At 46.8% G+C, this 17,868-nt stretch overlaps 1 protein-coding gene across 1 annotated transcript in view; it reads left to right on the top strand.

The window, feature by feature from the left end:
- Positions 1-1,110: 1,110 nt before the first annotated feature.
- Positions 1,111-17,868, top strand: part of LOC135054519 (gastrula zinc finger protein XlCGF57.1-like) — a 28,302-nt gene continuing 11,544 nt past the window's right edge. Inside the window, exons 1-6 of the mRNA XM_063957648.1 lie at positions 1,111-1,204; positions 2,403-2,552; positions 4,989-5,180; positions 6,163-6,241; positions 6,360-6,457; positions 6,596-6,707. Of these exons, the coding sequence (XP_063813718.1) occupies positions 2,475-2,552; positions 4,989-5,180; positions 6,163-6,241; positions 6,360-6,457; positions 6,596-6,707 (559 nt within the window). The 5' untranslated portion in view covers positions 1,111-1,204; positions 2,403-2,474. The remainder of the gene's footprint in view (positions 1,205-2,402; positions 2,553-4,988; positions 5,181-6,162; positions 6,242-6,359; positions 6,458-6,595; positions 6,708-17,868) is intronic.

The raw sequence follows: 17,868 nt of genomic DNA, 5'->3' as shown, positions 1-17,868 counted from the left end.
AAGTTCCAGGATGACTGTATGCCTGATACGGAATACACCCGCTTCTGTCCAAACTTTAAAGAATGGGACATGGATACCTGGAGCAAAGTCAGGACTAAACCAGAAGGAAGAAACATGGCAGTGGTGTGAGATGTTCCAGCAATGGACAGTGGGAGTGATGGTAGGGTGATCTACATTAGGGATTTTTCGGAAGTCAAGGAATAATTTCTATCGGGTAAGGAAAACAACATTCCTCCAGCGAGACCCATTGTTTTGCACTAGGGTTAATGTTTTTGTCACACGCCAATTAACCTGCCATCATATTTCTGGATTGTGGGAGGAAATCGGAGCACTCAGAGAAACCCACCCAAGCATTGAGAGAACATACAAACCCCAAACAATGAGGGCCATGGTGGAAATCGAAGCCATGACTTCGGTACTGTCAGGCACTACTGCTAACCATTACACCATCCGTACTACATTCATCCTAACTTTCCAAGATCGTGGCAGTGATTGCTATTTACTAAAATTGGTACAAGTAGCCTTCAATAAGGGAGAGATGGTTTATGAGAGACGTCCCACACACACTAATTACCTGTGTCCGCGGTGCATCTCCAGCCCGGGGAAAAGTTTTATTTTTTATTTAAAAGTGGGAATAATTGTATCACATCTGATGTCAGGACTACATGTATTATTCCTATACACCGGCAACTTGTCATTTAATGTGGTAATATAACTCTGCAGCGTCCCCAGCGCCAGTGTTACATTTATACTGGTTATAGACACTCTGATACCAACTGGCCACTTCTAGGGATTCATGTGGCCAAGATCCACTCTACTTCCGGTATCTGCGTTCCATACCTTACTGCCTGTGCATTCCACCGTACTTCCGCTATCTGCAATCCACCCAACGTACAGCATCTGCGTTCCACACGATTTCCGGTATATGCGGTCCACCGTACTTCCGGTATCTGCGTTGCAACACCATACAGCCTATGCGTTCCACACTACTTCCGGTATATGCGTTCTAAAACCTGACAGCCTCTGAGTTCCACCAAACTTCCGGTATCTGCGTTCCAGCAGCTTAAAGCCTCTGCGTTCCACCGTACTTCTGCTATCTGCGTTGCACCCCTCATCCGGAATCTGCGTTCCATCCACAGGAATAGCGTAATTAACGTCCATTGGTGCAAGTTCTGGGTGTAGAGAGACGTGTCCGCACCAACAGGTAATATACTGTACAGGGGAAGCAGCCTTTGGTATCCTGTTGTTATTATTATTATACAGGTGGAGCTGCCTGTGGTGTCCTGTTATTATTAGACAGGAGGAGTTGCCTGTGGTGTCTTGTTACTATTATTATACGGGAGGAGCAGCCTGTGGTGTCCTGTTATTATGATTATTATTATACAGGAGGAGCAGCCTGTGGTGTCCTGTTATTATTATTATTATTATTATTATACTGGGGCAGCTTCCTGTGGTATCCTGTTGTTATTATTATTATACAGTGGGAGCAGCCTGTGGGGTCCTGTTGTTATTATTTTACAGGGGGAGCTTCCTGTGTTGTTGTTGTTGTTGTTGTTGTTGTTGTTGCTGTTGTTGTTGTTGTTGTTGTTGTTGTTGTTGTTGTTGTTATAATAATAATAATAATAATAATAATAATACAGGGGGAGCAGCCTGAGGTGTCCTGTTATTATTATTATTATTATTATAATAATACAGGGGGAGCTTCCTGTGGTATGTTGTTGTTGTTGTTGTTGTTGTTGTTATAATAATACAGGGGGAGCAGCCTGTGGTGTCCTGTTATTATTATTATACAGGGGCAGCTTCCTGTGGTATCCTGTTGTTGTTATTATTATTATACAGGGGGAGCAGCCTGTGGTATCCAGTTGTTGTTGTTGTTGTTATTATTATTATTATTATACAGGGGGAGCAGCCTGTGGTGTCCTGTTATTATTATTATACAGGGGCAGCTTCCTGTGGTATCCTGTTGTTGTTGTTATTATTATTATCATTATACAGGGGGAGCAGCCTGTGGTATCCAGTTGTTGTTGTTGTTGTTGTTGTTATTATTATTATTATTATTATTATTATACAGGGGGAGCAGCCTGTGGGGTCCTGTTGTTATTATTTTACAGGAGGAGCAGCCTGTGGTGTCCTGTTACTATTGTTATACGGGGGAGCAGCCTGTGGTATCCTGTTGTTATTATTTTTATACAGGAGGAGCAGCCTGTAGTGTCCTGTTGTTATTATTATACAGAGAGAGCAGCGTGTGGTGGTGGTGGTGGTGGTGTTATTATTATTCAGGAAGAGTAGCCATTGGTGTCCTGTTATAATTATTATACAGGGGGAGCAGCCTGAGGTGTCCTGTTATTATTATTACATGTGTTGTTTGTGATGTGTGTTATATGTATTATATTTATTACTAGACACTCCACCCCTGAAGAACCAGAGTCCTTATTACACGTCACACGTTCAGTATTCTCACTGATTAACTCAGGATGGACACGGCCAAAAGTCTGAAGACTGAGAGGATAATAAATTTAACCTTGGAGATCATCTACCTGCTGACTGGGGAGGTGAGGGGATCTGGGATTGTCACAGTGACATCATTTATATCTATAGTAATAATACAGTGACATGACTGGGGAGGTGAGGGGATCTGGGAGTGACACAGTGACATCACTAATATCTATAGTAATAATATAAGGACATGACTGGGGAGGTGAGGGGATCTGAGAGCGTCACAGTGACGTCACTTATATCTATAGTAATAATACAGGGACATGACTGGGGAGGTGAGGGGATCTGGGAGCATCACAGTGACATCACTTATATCTGTAGTAATAATACAGGGACATGACTGGGGAGGTGAGGTGATCTGGGAGTGTCACAGTGAAATCACTTATATCTATAGTAATAATACAGGGACATGATTGGGGAAGTGAGGGGATCTGGGAGCGTCACAGTGACATCACTTATATCTACAGTAATAATACAGGGGCATGACGGGAGGCGAGGGGATCTGGGAGCGTCACAGTGACATCACTTTTATCTATAGTAATAATACAGGGACATGACTGGGGAGGTGAGGAGATCTGGGAGCGTCACAGTGACATCACTTATGCCTATAGTAATAATACAAGGACATGACTGGAAGGTTAGGGGATCTGAGAGCATCACAGTGACATCAGTTATATCTATAGTAATAATACAGGGACATGACTGAAGAGGTGAAGGCATCTGGGAGCATCACAGTGACATAACTTATATCTATAGTAATAATACAGGGACATGACTGGGGAGGTGGGGGATCTGGGAGTGTCACAGTGACATCACTTATGTCTATAGTAATAATACAAGGACATGACTGGGAGGTTAGGGGATCTAAGAGCGTTACAGTGACATCACTTATATCTATAGTAATAATACAGGGACATGACTGGGGAGGTGAGGGGATCTGGGATTGTCACAGTGACATCATTTATATCTATAGTAATAATACAGTGACATGACTGGGGAGGTGAGGGGATCTGGGAGCGTCACAGTGACATCACTTATATCTACAGTAATAATGCAGGGGCATGACGGGAGGCGAGGGGATCTGGGAGCGGCACAGTGACATCACTTTTATCTATAGTAATAATACAGGGACATGACTGGGGAGGTGAGGAGATCTGGGAGCATCACAGTGACAAACAAAGAGGAAGGGGGGTGCAAATCCCCACCCCCAAATTCCCTTCCGCACACTGAAAATTACCTGTAACCATCCCTGAATCTATCTGGTAATAAAATTCAGAGAATTTGTCACAAATGTTTGCAAACACATGTTTAAGCTGCTGGCCACTTCACGGCTTCTCTGATACAGCAGTCCTAACTACTTAATAGCAGTGCCCACATTGGGCCATGTAATTTGTCACAGTACGCCTCATGATAGAGGTCAATACTAAAACATTTCCAGACAGAGAGCTAACTTACCAGGGAGCCACCCCCAGGATCTCCCATTGGCACTACAAGGAACAGCATGCCTTCCAAATGCTGCTCCCATTCAATGCCTCATGCACACAAGCAGACAAACAATTTGGAAGCTGCTCAATCATACCTGGAGATAATTATATATCAGGTGCTGAAAGGGGGAGGGGTCATAGACAAACAAAGAGGAAGGGGGGTGCAAATCCCCACCCCCAAATTCCCTTCCGCACACTGAAAATTACCTGTAACCATCCCTGAATCTATCTGGTAATAAAATTCAGAGAATTTGTCACAAATGTTTGCAAACACATGTTTAAGCTGCTGGCCACTTCACGGCTTCTCTGAAACAGCAGTCCTAACTACTTAATAGCAGTGCCCACATTGGGCCATGTAATTTGTCACAGTACGCCTCATGATAAAGGTCAATACTAAAACATTTCCAGACAGAGAGCTAACTTACCAGGGAGCCACCCCCAGGATCTCCCATTGGCACTACAAGGAACAGCATGCCTTCCAAATGCTGCTCCCATTCAATGCCTCATGCACACAAGCAGACAAACAATTTGGAAGCTGCTCAATCATACCTGGAGATAATTATATATCAGGTGCTGAAAGGGGGAGGGGTCATAGACAAACAAAGAGCATCACAGTGACATCACTTATATCTATAGAAATAATACAGGGACATGACTGGGGAGGTGAGGGAATCTGGGAGTGTCACAGTAACATCACTTATGTCTATAGTAATAATACAGGGACATTACTGAAGAGGTGAAGGCATCTGGGAGCATCACAGTGACATAACTTATATCTATAGTAATAATACAGGGACATGACTGGGGAGGTGAGGGGATCTGGGAGTGTCACAGTGACATCACTTATGTCTATAGTAATAATACAAGGACATGACTGGGAGGTTAGGGGATCTAAGAGCGTTACAGTGACATCACTTATATCTATAGTAATAATACAGGGACATGACTGGGGAGGTGAGGGGATCTGGGAATATGTGCAGTGATATTTGGTATCTATCCAATACACAGGATTTCACAGTAGTCAAAAAGACACTTAGTGAGTGTGAGACACCCATCAGCTGTCCCCGTGTGTCAGGAGGACTGAGCAGGATCCAGAGCCCCATCACGGTGCCTCCACCTCACTCACTGATACATGAGAGGCACAATGACCAGAAGATACTGGAACTCGCCAACACGATCATTCAACTGCTGACTGGAGAGGTGACTGCTGGAAATGGGACATTATACAGTAACACCAGGGGATGTGTCTGGGTGATGGTTGGAGAGGTGACTGCTGGGAATGGGACATTAATACAGTAACACCGGGGGACGTGTCTGGGTGATGACTGGAGAGGTGACTGCTGGGAATAGGGCATTATACAGTAACACCAAGGGACGTGTCTGGGTAATGATTGGAGAGGTGACTGCCGGGAATGGGACATTATACATTAACACCGGGGAATGTGTCTGGGTGATGACTGGAGAGGTGACTGCTGGGAATGGGACATTATACAGTAACACCAGGGGATGTGTCTGGGTGATAACTGGAGAGGTGACTGCCGGGAATGGGACATTATACAGTAACACCTGGGGACGTGTCTGGGTGATGGCTGGAGAGGTGACTGCTGGGAATGGGGCATTATACAGTAACACCAGGTGATGTGTCTTGGTGATGACTGGAGAGGTTACTGCTGGGAATGGGAGATTATACTGTAACACCAGGGGATGTGTCTGGGTGATGACTGGAGAGGTGACTGCTGGGAATGGGACATTATACAGTAACACCGGGGTCGTGTCTGGGTGATGACTGGAGAGGTGACTGCTGGGAATGGGGCATTATACGGTAACACCAGGGTATGTGTCTGGGTGATGACTGGAGAGGTGACTGCTGGGAATGGGGCATTATACAGTGACACCAGGGGATGTGTCTGGGTGATGACTGGAGAGGTGACTGCTGGGAATGGGGCATTATACGGTAACACCAGGGTATGTGTCTGGGTGATGACTGGAGAGGTTACTGCTGGGAATGGGGCATTATACAGTAACACCAGGGGATGTGTCTGGGTGATGACTGGAGAGGTGACTGCTGGGAATGGGGCATTATACAGTAACACCAGGGGATGTATCTCGGTGATGACTGTATCACTGTGTGTGTCAGGTTCCTATAAGGTGTCAGGATGTCACTGTATATGTCTCCATGCAGGAGGGGGAGTATATAGAGGAACACAGGGGTCTGTACAAGGACGTGATGATGGAGAATCACCGGCCCCTCACATCACTGGGTAAGAGGAGACTGTCATGTATTGTACAGGGAAGAGCAGGTATGGGGTCCCCTATATACACACATCATCTGATAATCACATATATACACTGTATTCAGTCACTGTGTGTCTCCTACAGATGGACCCAGTAACAGAGATACCCCAGAGAGATGTCCCCGTCCTCTGTATTCCCAGGATTGTACAGAGGAGAATCACAGGACCCCACAGGAGGATCAGGTAGGTGGGATTTAGGGTCTCACCAATATACCAAAGTGACTGTCACTATATGATCTGTAAAGGAGCTGTGTGTCTTATACACTGATATTATACTGTTTACTCTCTAATTTTGAATCGTGATTTTCTCTGAGTGTTTAGGGAGAAGTTATGACTGATATAAAGGCCGAATCTATAGAGGGAGAAGAAGAGACGTATGTGAGGGGTGATCAGCAGTGTAAGGAGGAGGAGATCCCTACAGATATCAGCACAGGTGAGTAATAAACACTAATTACAGAATAGTCACAATTCTCCTTGCCCAGTGGTGGAGACAGGATACACTAGTTTATATTATACTCCTGCTCTCCCCCTCACATCATGTCACTGTGTGTTACCAGCCCAGAGATCTGACCAGTCTCCTCCCCACAGTCTCTGGTGTATCTCATACATCAGGAGCCATCAGCCCCTATTATGCTCCTGCTCTCCCCCTCACATCATGTCACTGTATGTTACCAGCCCAGAGATCTGACCAGTCTCCTCCCCACACTCTCTGGTGTATCTCATACATCAGGAGCCATCAGCCCCTATTATACTCCTGCTCTCCCCTCACATCATGTCACTGTGTGTTATCAGCCCAGAGATCTGACCAGTCTCCTCCCCACACTCTCTGGTGTATCTCATACATCAGGAGCCATCAGCCCCTATTATACTCCTGCTCTCACCCTCACATCATGTCACTGTGTGTTACCAGCCAAGGGATCTGACAAGTCTAGCCCCACACTCTCTGGTGTATCTCATACATCAGGAGACATCAGCCCCTATTATACTCCTGCTCCCCCCCTCACATCATGTCACTGTGTGTCACCAGCCCAGAGATCTGACCAGTCTCCTCCCCACACTCTCTGGTGTATCTCATACATCAGGAGACATCAGCCCCTATTATACTCCTGCTCTCCTCCTCACATCATGTCACTGTATGTCACCAGCCCAGAGATCTAACCAGTCTCCTCCCTACACTCTCTGGTGTATCTCATACATAAGGAGACATCAGCCCCTATTATACTCCTGCTCTCCCCATCACATCATGTCACTGTGTTACCAGCCCAGAAATCTGACCAGTCTCCTCCCCACACTCTCTGGTGTATCTCATACATCAGGAGTCATCAGTCCCTATTATACTCCTGCTCTCCCCCTCACATCATGTCACTGTGTGTTACCAGCCCAGAGGTCTGACCAGTCTCCTCCCCACACTCTCTGGTGTATCTCATACATCAGTAGCCATCAACCCCTATTATACTCCTGCTCTCCCCTCACCTCATGTCACAGTGTGTTACTAATCAAGAGATCTGGCCAGTCTCCTCCCCACACTCTCTGGTGTATCTCATACATAAGGAGACATCAGCCCATATTATACTCCTGCTCTCCCCTCACATCATGTCACTGTGTGTTACCAGCCCAGAGATCTGACCAGTCTCCTCCCCACACTCTCTGGTGTATCTCATACATCAGGAGCCATCAGCCCCTATTATACTCCTGTTCTCCCCCTCACATCATGTGACTGTGTGTTACTAATCAAGAGATCTGGCCAGTCTCCTCCCCACACTCTCTGGTGTATCTCATACATCAGGAGCCATTCCGCCCTTAAATTGCGTTCCGTTCGCAGTCTAAGGAGACGGACTGCGATGCTGGTGTGGACACTGTGGCCGTGCAGGGACCCCAATATATCCACCAGGGCATGGGAGCACAGGTCGGATAGCAATATATCCATTTCAATATGGCTCCATAGTCCCCAGGTGAGGACCAGCATAGGGGATAAGGCGCTTGATCTGAAGGTGCTTGATCTGTAGCCAAAAAATATATAAAATCGAACAAACAGTTTTAATAGTACATATGAATAAAATACATAAAAGGTCATAAAATATCCGAATCAGGTAAAAAGGTAACAAGGTTAAAAACTTAGCTTTAAAATAGGCAGGGGGGGTCACAGCAGGGAACCCAACGCGTTTCGTCACATCAGACTTCTTCAAAGGCCTTTATATACTAAGATATCACTGAGACTATACCCCACAAGTGGCGCTGTATCACCCATTGTAATATATATATATATATATATATATATATATATATAGGGAAAAGGGATAGGGTTAATAGCGACCTACAGTGTCTAATAGAACAATAAATATGAAGAATTTGGCAGGATACGTTCTTATAAGAAGTAAAAAATGTGTTTATACAAAATCTTACTTAAAAAGGTGGGCTAGGTGGGCGGGCCATCCAGCATGGCTGCTTTTTAGATGGGCTCCGTCTTGCAGGCTGAGAATCCTCAAGCATCCTCCTGCAATCTGCCCCACATCCTCCGGTGTGACCCTTCCAGCTGTTCCCTGGACTGTGGGGAACTTGGGCATACCCTGCAAGAGGAGGTACAGGACTGTGTGCCCCCGGAATCTGTCCCTCAGAGAGACGGCCTGCATGACCGCCGGTGAGCAGACTGGCACGAAAAGTGGACGACCGGAGCTGACCCGGACTCTGCTGTCCTAGCATCAGTCGCTCACGCTGAAATTGCCGTACCTGCTGCTCCTTGGTGATGAACCTTGTGGATCGTGGCCGTGTGGATACGTAGACCCGTGGTGACAGACTGTGATTCCTGAATCCCGCTGACTACCTGGTTGATCTTCTGCCCGGCGCGTGTGGAGGATCCCGCGGCTGGCTGCAGTGTGGCGCCGGGACGGCGGCGGCTAGCGGCTCAGTGACCTCTGCATCTTTTCCAGCTCCCCCTGCTTTTATTCCCCCTGGCGGTGCTGAGGCCCTCGGAGACGGTGCTGTCGTGGCGGAGCTGCGGGTGGCACCCGCGACTGAGGCCCGGTGAATGAAGACGCCGGACAACGCCTGCATATGACAGCGGGGTGGGCACCGGCCAAATATGGGGCCGAGAGAAGTCTGCCGGGCGCGTTTGATCGTGGAGGGGGTGAGTGTCGCTCGTGTTTCAAGTCCGGGGGAGGGATGGCTGCTACTGCCCTAGCGCTGCCCTCTGCCAGCCTCACTCATAAGCCCTGTGGCCCTGAGGACCGGGATCTCCAGGAAAGCGCTCTGACGGCTGGAATCACTTGTCCTCCTGTGGTGGTCGGACAACTGGGGTGACAGTTGAGGTGGGTTGTTTGTGTGCCAGAAACCGCTGGGGTGCCTTGGGGGACCCGCTGGAGTGCCTTTCCTTTATTGACTGCAGCTTTGGGAAGGGGGCATCGGTGGAGTGTGCTCCGTTACAATTGGCCTTGCACTGGCAGCTGAGGTAACTCTTTAAAGGTCTACGACGGATCACTGGCTGCTAGATCCAGTTGCTGGGACTGCATTAATCCCGGGTGAACTTGTGTGGATCCCTTTACATTTAGTTATTGCCAGCTGGCCAATTGCCTCTACTCCACTCTCTTATTAATGTTTGTATGTTTATGCCTTGCCTGACTTACTTTTCTTTTCTTTTTTTGTTTTTATTTTGTCCTTTTTTTTTTTGCCCACTTTCGATATTGTAATTATTATTACTGTTTGATTCTGCCCCACAGAGCACAGGCTCAGGGTATAGTGGGGATCATTGCGGTCACATTGCTCCATAGTCTCTCAGGCTATATTGCCATATAGTGGCTATTTGCTGTTGTACTGTTCAGTTACATTTAATTGGATTTATTTCTCTGCTGTTACATTGTAGAGTTCTCTGCCCTGCGCAATCTATGGTGTTTCTAACAGTGTTTTTCAATTCTATTCAGCTGTAATTTTTGCCTACACCTGGCAGTTGAACGGCGACTTGCCTAAGACCTACTGTTTAAATTTTTTGTTTTTTTGGAGTTTTCAAGCATAGGCCTGTTAGGACTTATTAGTTTAATAGGCGGTAGGGCTATGCTGCTGAGCAAGTGTTCTCGGCTCAACACAATTAATATCATGTAGTAGCGATGTATATTTGACCAGGTGGCTCTGTTGCTCCTCTGCAGATTGTGCTAGTATTATAGACGTGTAACTGTGCAGGCATTCTCTTTGGTTACTACGTTGGAACTCGTGGCCCCCCCACCACCCTAACTTTGCGGTAGGGTGGATGGTGTGTTATGGACAAATACGTCCATAGGACCTTGTCTGGCAGATCGTCCCAATCAACTGTAAACACTAGAATGAGTAAGAACAATCAGACTCAAGGGAAATCGCATCCTCCCTCGCCCTCCCAGGGGGGGGTAACCTCCCGGATGGGGTGACGGACACCCTTTCCAGAATGGCTCAAGAACACTCCAAATTCTTGATGCCTCAGATAGATAGCAAACTTGAAAACATACAATTTATTGATCGAAAACTTGAACAGATCCAGACAGCGCTAGACACCACACTGGCTAAACTGGAGACTCATTCTTCCAGACTCACTTCAGTGGAGCAGAGGGTGGGCGATACTGAGGATCAGGTGCAGACACTGCAGCAGACCTCAGATTCTCACTCTACTGTTGTTGCTGCCATGCAAGCCAAGATAGATGACTTAGAAAATAGAGATGGGAGCTCGAATCTGAGATTTGTGGGTATCCCGGAATCTGTCCGTGATTCGCAACTCCCAGAATTCCTGTCTCAGGAGGACTTTACTGCACTGGGGGTTCCTGAAGGGTCGTTTCTGCCTCACATAGAGAGAGCCCACAGAATTGGTCCGACGAGGCCGGATGTGGACTCGAAACCGAGACCGGTTATTGCTAAATTTATTGATTTTCGTATGAAGGAACAAGTTCTCCGTTCCTACCGTAGTGTTTCCCAACTGAAGGTGAGGGACAGGACTGTCCTCATTTTTCAGGATTTTTCTGCCTCTGTGGCGCAGAAACGACGGGAGTTTTCTAATGTCTGGAGGTTGCTCCATGACAATAATACTCGGTTAGCATTGATGTACCCGGCCAAGTTGCATATCCACGACAATGGGTGCACATTTTTCTTTTCAGACCCGAGTGAAGCCAAATCTTACGTTACTAGAATGCTTGATCCCAGAAGTCCAGATACTCCTTAACTTGCACATGTGTAATTTATTCTAATTTTCCCGCTTAGTATAAAATGGTTATACATACTTATTAGAGCTACTTGGTCGATTTGTTCTCACATTTATCTTATGTTTTTAGGTTCAACACAAGTGTCACTCATACTGAGGACGCTTGTTCGGTTAGTGTGGTTTGGAAAAATAGTTAGAAAATGTTTGAAGCAATGTATTGATTTTTGGTTATGCTTTTTGTCCAGTCTGCGCCTGGTCTCCCCTCCCCGGGGCGTGGCTTGCCCACGCGCGCTTTGTAATATCTATCTGCGGCTCCCTGCTTGCTGGGACAGGGAGTGGATAACTGACACTTTGGTATCTGACTTGATCACGCACCCTCGTATAGGTATTGGCTAATTCCACTCATGATCCTCACTCACACCCTGTGGCTCCCACTGGTTCTGGTTTTAAGTTAGTCTCTTGGAATGTTGGGGGACTTAACTGTTAAGCGGAAGCGGATGGTAACACACTTGAAGAGATTCCGTCCCCACATTGTGTTTTTGCAGGAAACGCATTGGCTGGACGGTGCGGATTCCTCTCTTAGAGCTCCATGGATAGATGGCTGTATTTCGGCTGATTATCATAGAAAGGCGAGGGGGGTTGCCATCCTATTTCACAAAAACCTGAATTACACCATATTAAATTCAATTCAAGATAGTGAAGGCCGATATTTGATATTAGAAATAGAAATTTGGGGAACAAAGTACACCTTAGTGAACGTATATGCGCCTAATGTGGGGACTGTAGATTTTATACAGGACCTGATGGGCCTACTCTCGCAGAGGGACAACTTTGCTTTGGTAATAGGGGGCGATTTTAACTCGGTAAATAACCCTACTCTAGATAAACGGCCTCCCCCAAGAAATTTGACTTCCCCCATTGTGGAAACAGCTGCTATTGATGAGGACCACCCTCCAGCTCACAGATATATGGCGGCTGCTGAACCCCACAGACAAGTCGTACACATTTTACTCTAACGTGCACCACTCATGGTCCAGAATAGACGCTGTGTTGATAGCGGACTCCTTAGTGATGTGCGTGAAGAATACTGATATACACAATATCTTAATATCCGACCATGCTCCCGTTACCCTAACTTTAGAAAGGTCTGCACATTCAGACGTCACTAGATTCTGGCGGTTTCCTAGTTATTTATACAAGTCGGATGACTTTCAGAAATTTCTCACGAGCCATTGGTTGAATTATTTGGACGACAACTTAGACTACTGGGACAGACCACATATTTTTTGGGGTGCGGCCAAAGCGGTTCTCAGAGGCCAAATAACTGAATATGTAGTTAGACACAAAAGAAAGTCCACAGCTACCTACCGCTCATTACATACATCCATGTCCGAGGCCCTCCATGATCACCTTTCATTGTCAACGGAGGACTCACTACACAAATACACTCAAGCTAAACAATTATTGAATTACTTTTTATTGTCCCAGGCCAAGAAAGATATAGTATTTTCTAGATACAAGTATTACCAATGGGGAAACAAGACGGGACGTCTTCTGGCTACTATGTCCAAAAGACGGCGCCCTGCCCGTTACATAACGGCTATTAGAGACAGACTCTAGGGCAATTGTGGACCACTTTGAATCTTATTTTACTAGCCTGTATTCCAGTCTTCCTTTCGATAGTGAGGCGCATGACGGGTTGCTGAGACGAGCGGATTTACCTTGGCTGTCACAAACTCAGGCTGAGGCACTGATTGCACCTATCACAACTTTAGAGGTGGATACGGCAATATCGAATCTTCATCTGCATAAGTCTCCGGGGCCGGATGGCCTGTCCAATGAGTTCTATAAAATTCTTCATCCACATATTGCCCCCACATTACTCAAATAATTTAACGATATTATGCGGAATCACACATCGTTTCACCATTTTAACACTGCTCACACTATCCTGATCTCTAAACCTACTCAGGATCCCCAATCAGTGAACTCCTATAGGCCTATTACTTTACTAAACACTGACATTAAACTGTTTGCCAAAATACTTTCAGATAGATTACAAACGATTTTGCCTCACGCCTTGACCCCTCATCAACTAGGATTTGTTAGAGATAAACATTCGGTGAAAGGGGTGCGAGCAGCAGTGGCGGCCAGCGTTATCTCTGCGCAATCGCACCTGTCCAAAAATATTTTGCTGAGCCTTGACACGACAAAGGCCTTTGACACAGTGCTGTGGCCCCATTTATTTTCGGTGTTACGCCATAGGAATTTCCATCCGGACTTTATTAAAACAAAACAATACCTGTATACTTCCCCCTCCACAACCCTCTTGATAAATGGCGCAAGTAGTTACCCGATTATTATGAACAGGGGCGCGCGTCAAGGCTGCCCGCTGTCCCCACTTTTATTTAACTTGGCGATAGATCCGTTACTGCGCATCTTGCAAAATGATGTCCAGTTCAAAGGACTCAAGATAGGGCGTAGGGAGATTAAGCTGACTGCATTTGCCGACGACGTGTTGTTGTTTATAGGTAACCCGTCAGAATCATTACCTCACATTTTTGAACTTTTGCAAGCATATGGAAACGTTTCGGGCTATTGTATCAACTGGCCGAAATCGGTGGCACTCAGATTGGGTTCTGGGAACTTTGCAAGGGAAGGAATGGGCAATTTACCTTTAACATGGACGTCCGACTCAATATCATATCTGGGCGTTAGGATTCCTCGACTTCCGGGACTGTTATATAGTTTAAACTTCACCCCTATTATACGAAAGATTGCTGTTGAGCTGGAGGGCTGGAAGTCTTTACAGCTGTCATATCTGGGGAGAGTCAATCTAGACAAAATGGTGTCCTTCCCTCGCCTTATGTATACAATTCAAACCCTTCCATGTATGATTTCGTCTAAGGACGTTCAATATCTAAATTTCTTGTTTAGACGGTTTATATGTCAGGGGAAAAAGCCACAAATTAGTCTACTTAAACTGCAACAGACGGCTAGTAACGGAGGTTTGAACTTCCCTAATGTGGTTTGGTATTCCCAGGCGGCTCAGATGAGATATCTTGGTAATTGGTTACATAACCAGGATAATTACGCTAACACGGATTTGGAAAGAGAGTTCTTGCGGGGCAGAGACTTGGTCAGCTTCCTACATACGAGTGACCGAGAAGTCTCAGCTCAAGTCAAGGGGAACCCGCTTTTGTGGTATGTCAGAAACTTATGGGTGGGTTTGAGGTGTCAGCATAACGTGAATGCACATAAGTCCCTTTTCCTTCCGTTTATAGATAACCCGGACTTTCAGAGTGGAAACGCATATTTCCCGTATAACATTTGGAGAGCGGGTGGAATTCTTAATATTGGGAGTCTGGTTGACACCCGAAGAGGGAGGCCCTTGACGTTCCAGGAGGCAGCTGCTAAGTTTCCAGTGGTAGAGCCATACCCAATAGCTTTCTTACTGTTAGGCGCCGGAGTCCGCTCGTCGCTGCGGCCCAGCGCCTAGCAACCAGGGACGCCGTGCGCGTACAGCCGCCGGCTCCCTGGCAACGCTAGACGCCGGGCGCACGGAGCCGCACGGACCCTAGCAACGGGGACGCCACTTACGGACTGCGTTCCCCGTTGCTGGGTTCAATTTAAATAATGAGATGTCTGTTTTCCTGGCCATGCAGCTTGGCAGCTGTATGGCATTTAATCCAATCAGCCTCCAAACAGCTGATTGGAAGACTCCCTGTTAAATACACTTCCTGGGCTTCTCACAGACGCCGGTAATAGCTTCCTGAATGCTGAATCTGTTTGCTGAAAGTGTTTCCAGTCCTGCTGTATCCGGTCGTTCCTGTTCTCAGTTGTCCTGTACTCGGAAGTCGTCATCTGTTCCTGGAGTCCTGACTGAGCACCTTTGAACATCCAGTGGTGTTCGTGAGTCACGGCGTAGCCGTGTGTTGCGGCTTGGGCCGCTTAATTGTTTATCATTTATTATGTGTTCCGGAGCTTTTGCGGAGGATTCCGCTCCCACAGATCCATTCTGGTATCCAGCGGTGCTGGGTAGGAGTACGGACTAGTGGATTTTGGTTGTCCTTTTCCCTGGCGGGTTACCGCACATACCTCAGGTTTAGTCAGTTAGCTTGTAGCCCCTGGCCTGGTTGTTTAGTCAGAGGGCCCCTTGTTATCACTCTGTCTCGGATTTCCCTTTGTCTCCCATTAAGACCTGAGGGGGCATCGGAGTTGGGCAGACATAATCCGCCCTTCAAACGCGGCTGCCATGGGCTCAAGCAACCATAGTCTCGCAGGGGATTTCTGACCACACGGGCGAGACAACGGAGTTAGGGCGCCAGGGGGCTACTTTCTATTCCCGCTCCCTTCCCCAGCATTCCGTTCCAGTGCTCCGGTCCTTGCAATACGACCACCTCAGACCAGAGTGCTGGAATCATAACATTATTACCGGCCACACCAAAACTTAAAATTAAACAGGGTTTGATTTTTTCCCTTATTCAGTTTTGTAAGGTTTGTCGGCCTCATGAATCCCACTGGTTTAGGGCCAAATCCTGGCCAGCTTCTAGTTAGCCAGATTCAAGAACTTACTCAAATGGTTCAGGATCTTTCCCTTCGGGTGAAGTCGCAGGAAGATCTTTTACGAACTTCCCCGAGGGTAGTTCCTGAACCGAAAATGCACTTGCCTGACCGTTTTTCTGGTGATAGGAAGCAGTTTTTTAATTTTAAAGAGTCCTGTAAACTTTATTTTCGTTTAAGACCTATCTCCTCAGGTACTGAATCTCAGCGGGTCGGAATTATTATTTCTTTGCTCCAGGGGGATCCCCAGACCTGGGCTTTTGGTTTAAAAGCAGAGGATCCGGCATTGTTGTCTGTAGACGCCTTTCTGGGGTCTTTAGGGCTTTTGTATGATGACCCTGATAGAGAGGCATCTGCCGAGAGTCAGTTACGCGCTCTCAGACAAGGTAGAAATCCTGCAGAGGTTTATTGTACAGAGTTTCGCCGTTGGTCGAACGACTGTGGCTGGAATGACCCAGCCCTGCGCAGTCAGTTTCGCCTCGGCTTATCTGAGTCTATAAAAGACAGTCTCCTTCAGTATCCCGCTCCTGAGACTCTCGATAAACTCATGGAGCTTTCTATTAAGATTGATCGTCGTCTCAGAGAGCGGAGGGCTGAAAAAGGAGCACCTGTCAGATCTACTCCGTGTGTATTTTCCATTCCTGAGGACATAGAGGAGCCCATGCAGATGGGTCTCTCCAGGCTGTCTCCAGAAGAAAGAGCCAGAAGGCAAAACTCTGGTCTTTGTTTGTACTGTGGGGGTAAGGGACATTTTGCCCGTAATTGTCCGAACAAGTCGGGAAACGCCTCGACCAAGTGAATTGTGAGGGGGTTCACTTTGGTCTGCAGCTTATCTCCTCGAATAACTCCATGTTAGTCCCAGCTAAAGTTTCCTTTGGCAGCCTCAGTTCTTCTGTGTCGGCTTTTGTTGACAGTGGAGCTGCAGGGAACTTTATGGACTTAACGTGGGTCAAGGCCTTAGGTATTCCTCAGTTAAACTTGGGTAGGTGTGTCACCATGCATGGTTTAGACGGGAGTCCCTTGTCCAATGGGGTTATTTCCCTCTGTACACCCCCTGTACTACTTACGGTAGGAGCTCTTCATTCCGAAAAGATTGAGTTTTTCCTTACCCATTGCCCAGCAGTTCCAGTGGTTCTGGGTCACCCTTGGCTGGCCTTTCATAATCCCATCATTGATTGGCAGTCGGGGGAGATCTCACAATGGGGTACCATCTGTAATAAGGAATGTATTACGTTTCCCGTCAGAATAGCTGCTGCCATTCCCGAACCCATTCCCGTGGAATACCAGGACTTTGTTGATGTATTTTCCAAGGGCAATGCGGACATTCTGCCTCCCCATCGGCCTTATGATTGTGCTATTGAGCTAATTCCTGGTGCCACATTGCCAAAGGGAAGGTTATATGCATTGTCCGGACCAGAAACTGCGGCCATGAATGAGTATGTTAAGGAGAGCCTAGGGAAAGGATTTATTAGGCCATCTAAATCCCCTTTAAGTGCAGGCTTCTTCTTTGTGGAGAAGAAAGATGGATCACTCAGACCTTGCATCGACTTTAGAGCCCTGAATAAGATCTCAGTTAAAAATACTTACCCTCTGCCGCTGATTTCTGTCCTCTTTGATCAGCTGCGTTCGGCTGTGATTTTTTTCTAAGATTGACCTGAGGGGAGCGTATAACCTCATCCGAATCAAGTCGGGAGATGAGTGGAAAACGGCGTTCAGTACTCAGTCGGGTCACTACGAGTATCTGGTGATGCCGTTCGGCTTGTCTAACGCTCCGGCAGTTTTCCAGGATCTCATTAACGATGTGCTCCGTGATTTTCTTGGAAGATTCGTGGTCGTTTACTTAGACGATGTCCTGATCTATTCTGACTCTAGTGAACAA

The sequence above is a fragment of the Pseudophryne corroboree genome, chromosome 3 (assembly GCF_028390025.1).
Source record: "Pseudophryne corroboree isolate aPseCor3 chromosome 3, aPseCor3.hap2, whole genome shotgun sequence".
NCBI classification, from domain to species: domain Eukaryota; kingdom Metazoa; phylum Chordata; class Amphibia; order Anura; family Myobatrachidae; genus Pseudophryne; species Pseudophryne corroboree.
This window is presented reverse-complemented; position numbering and strand designations above follow the sequence as displayed.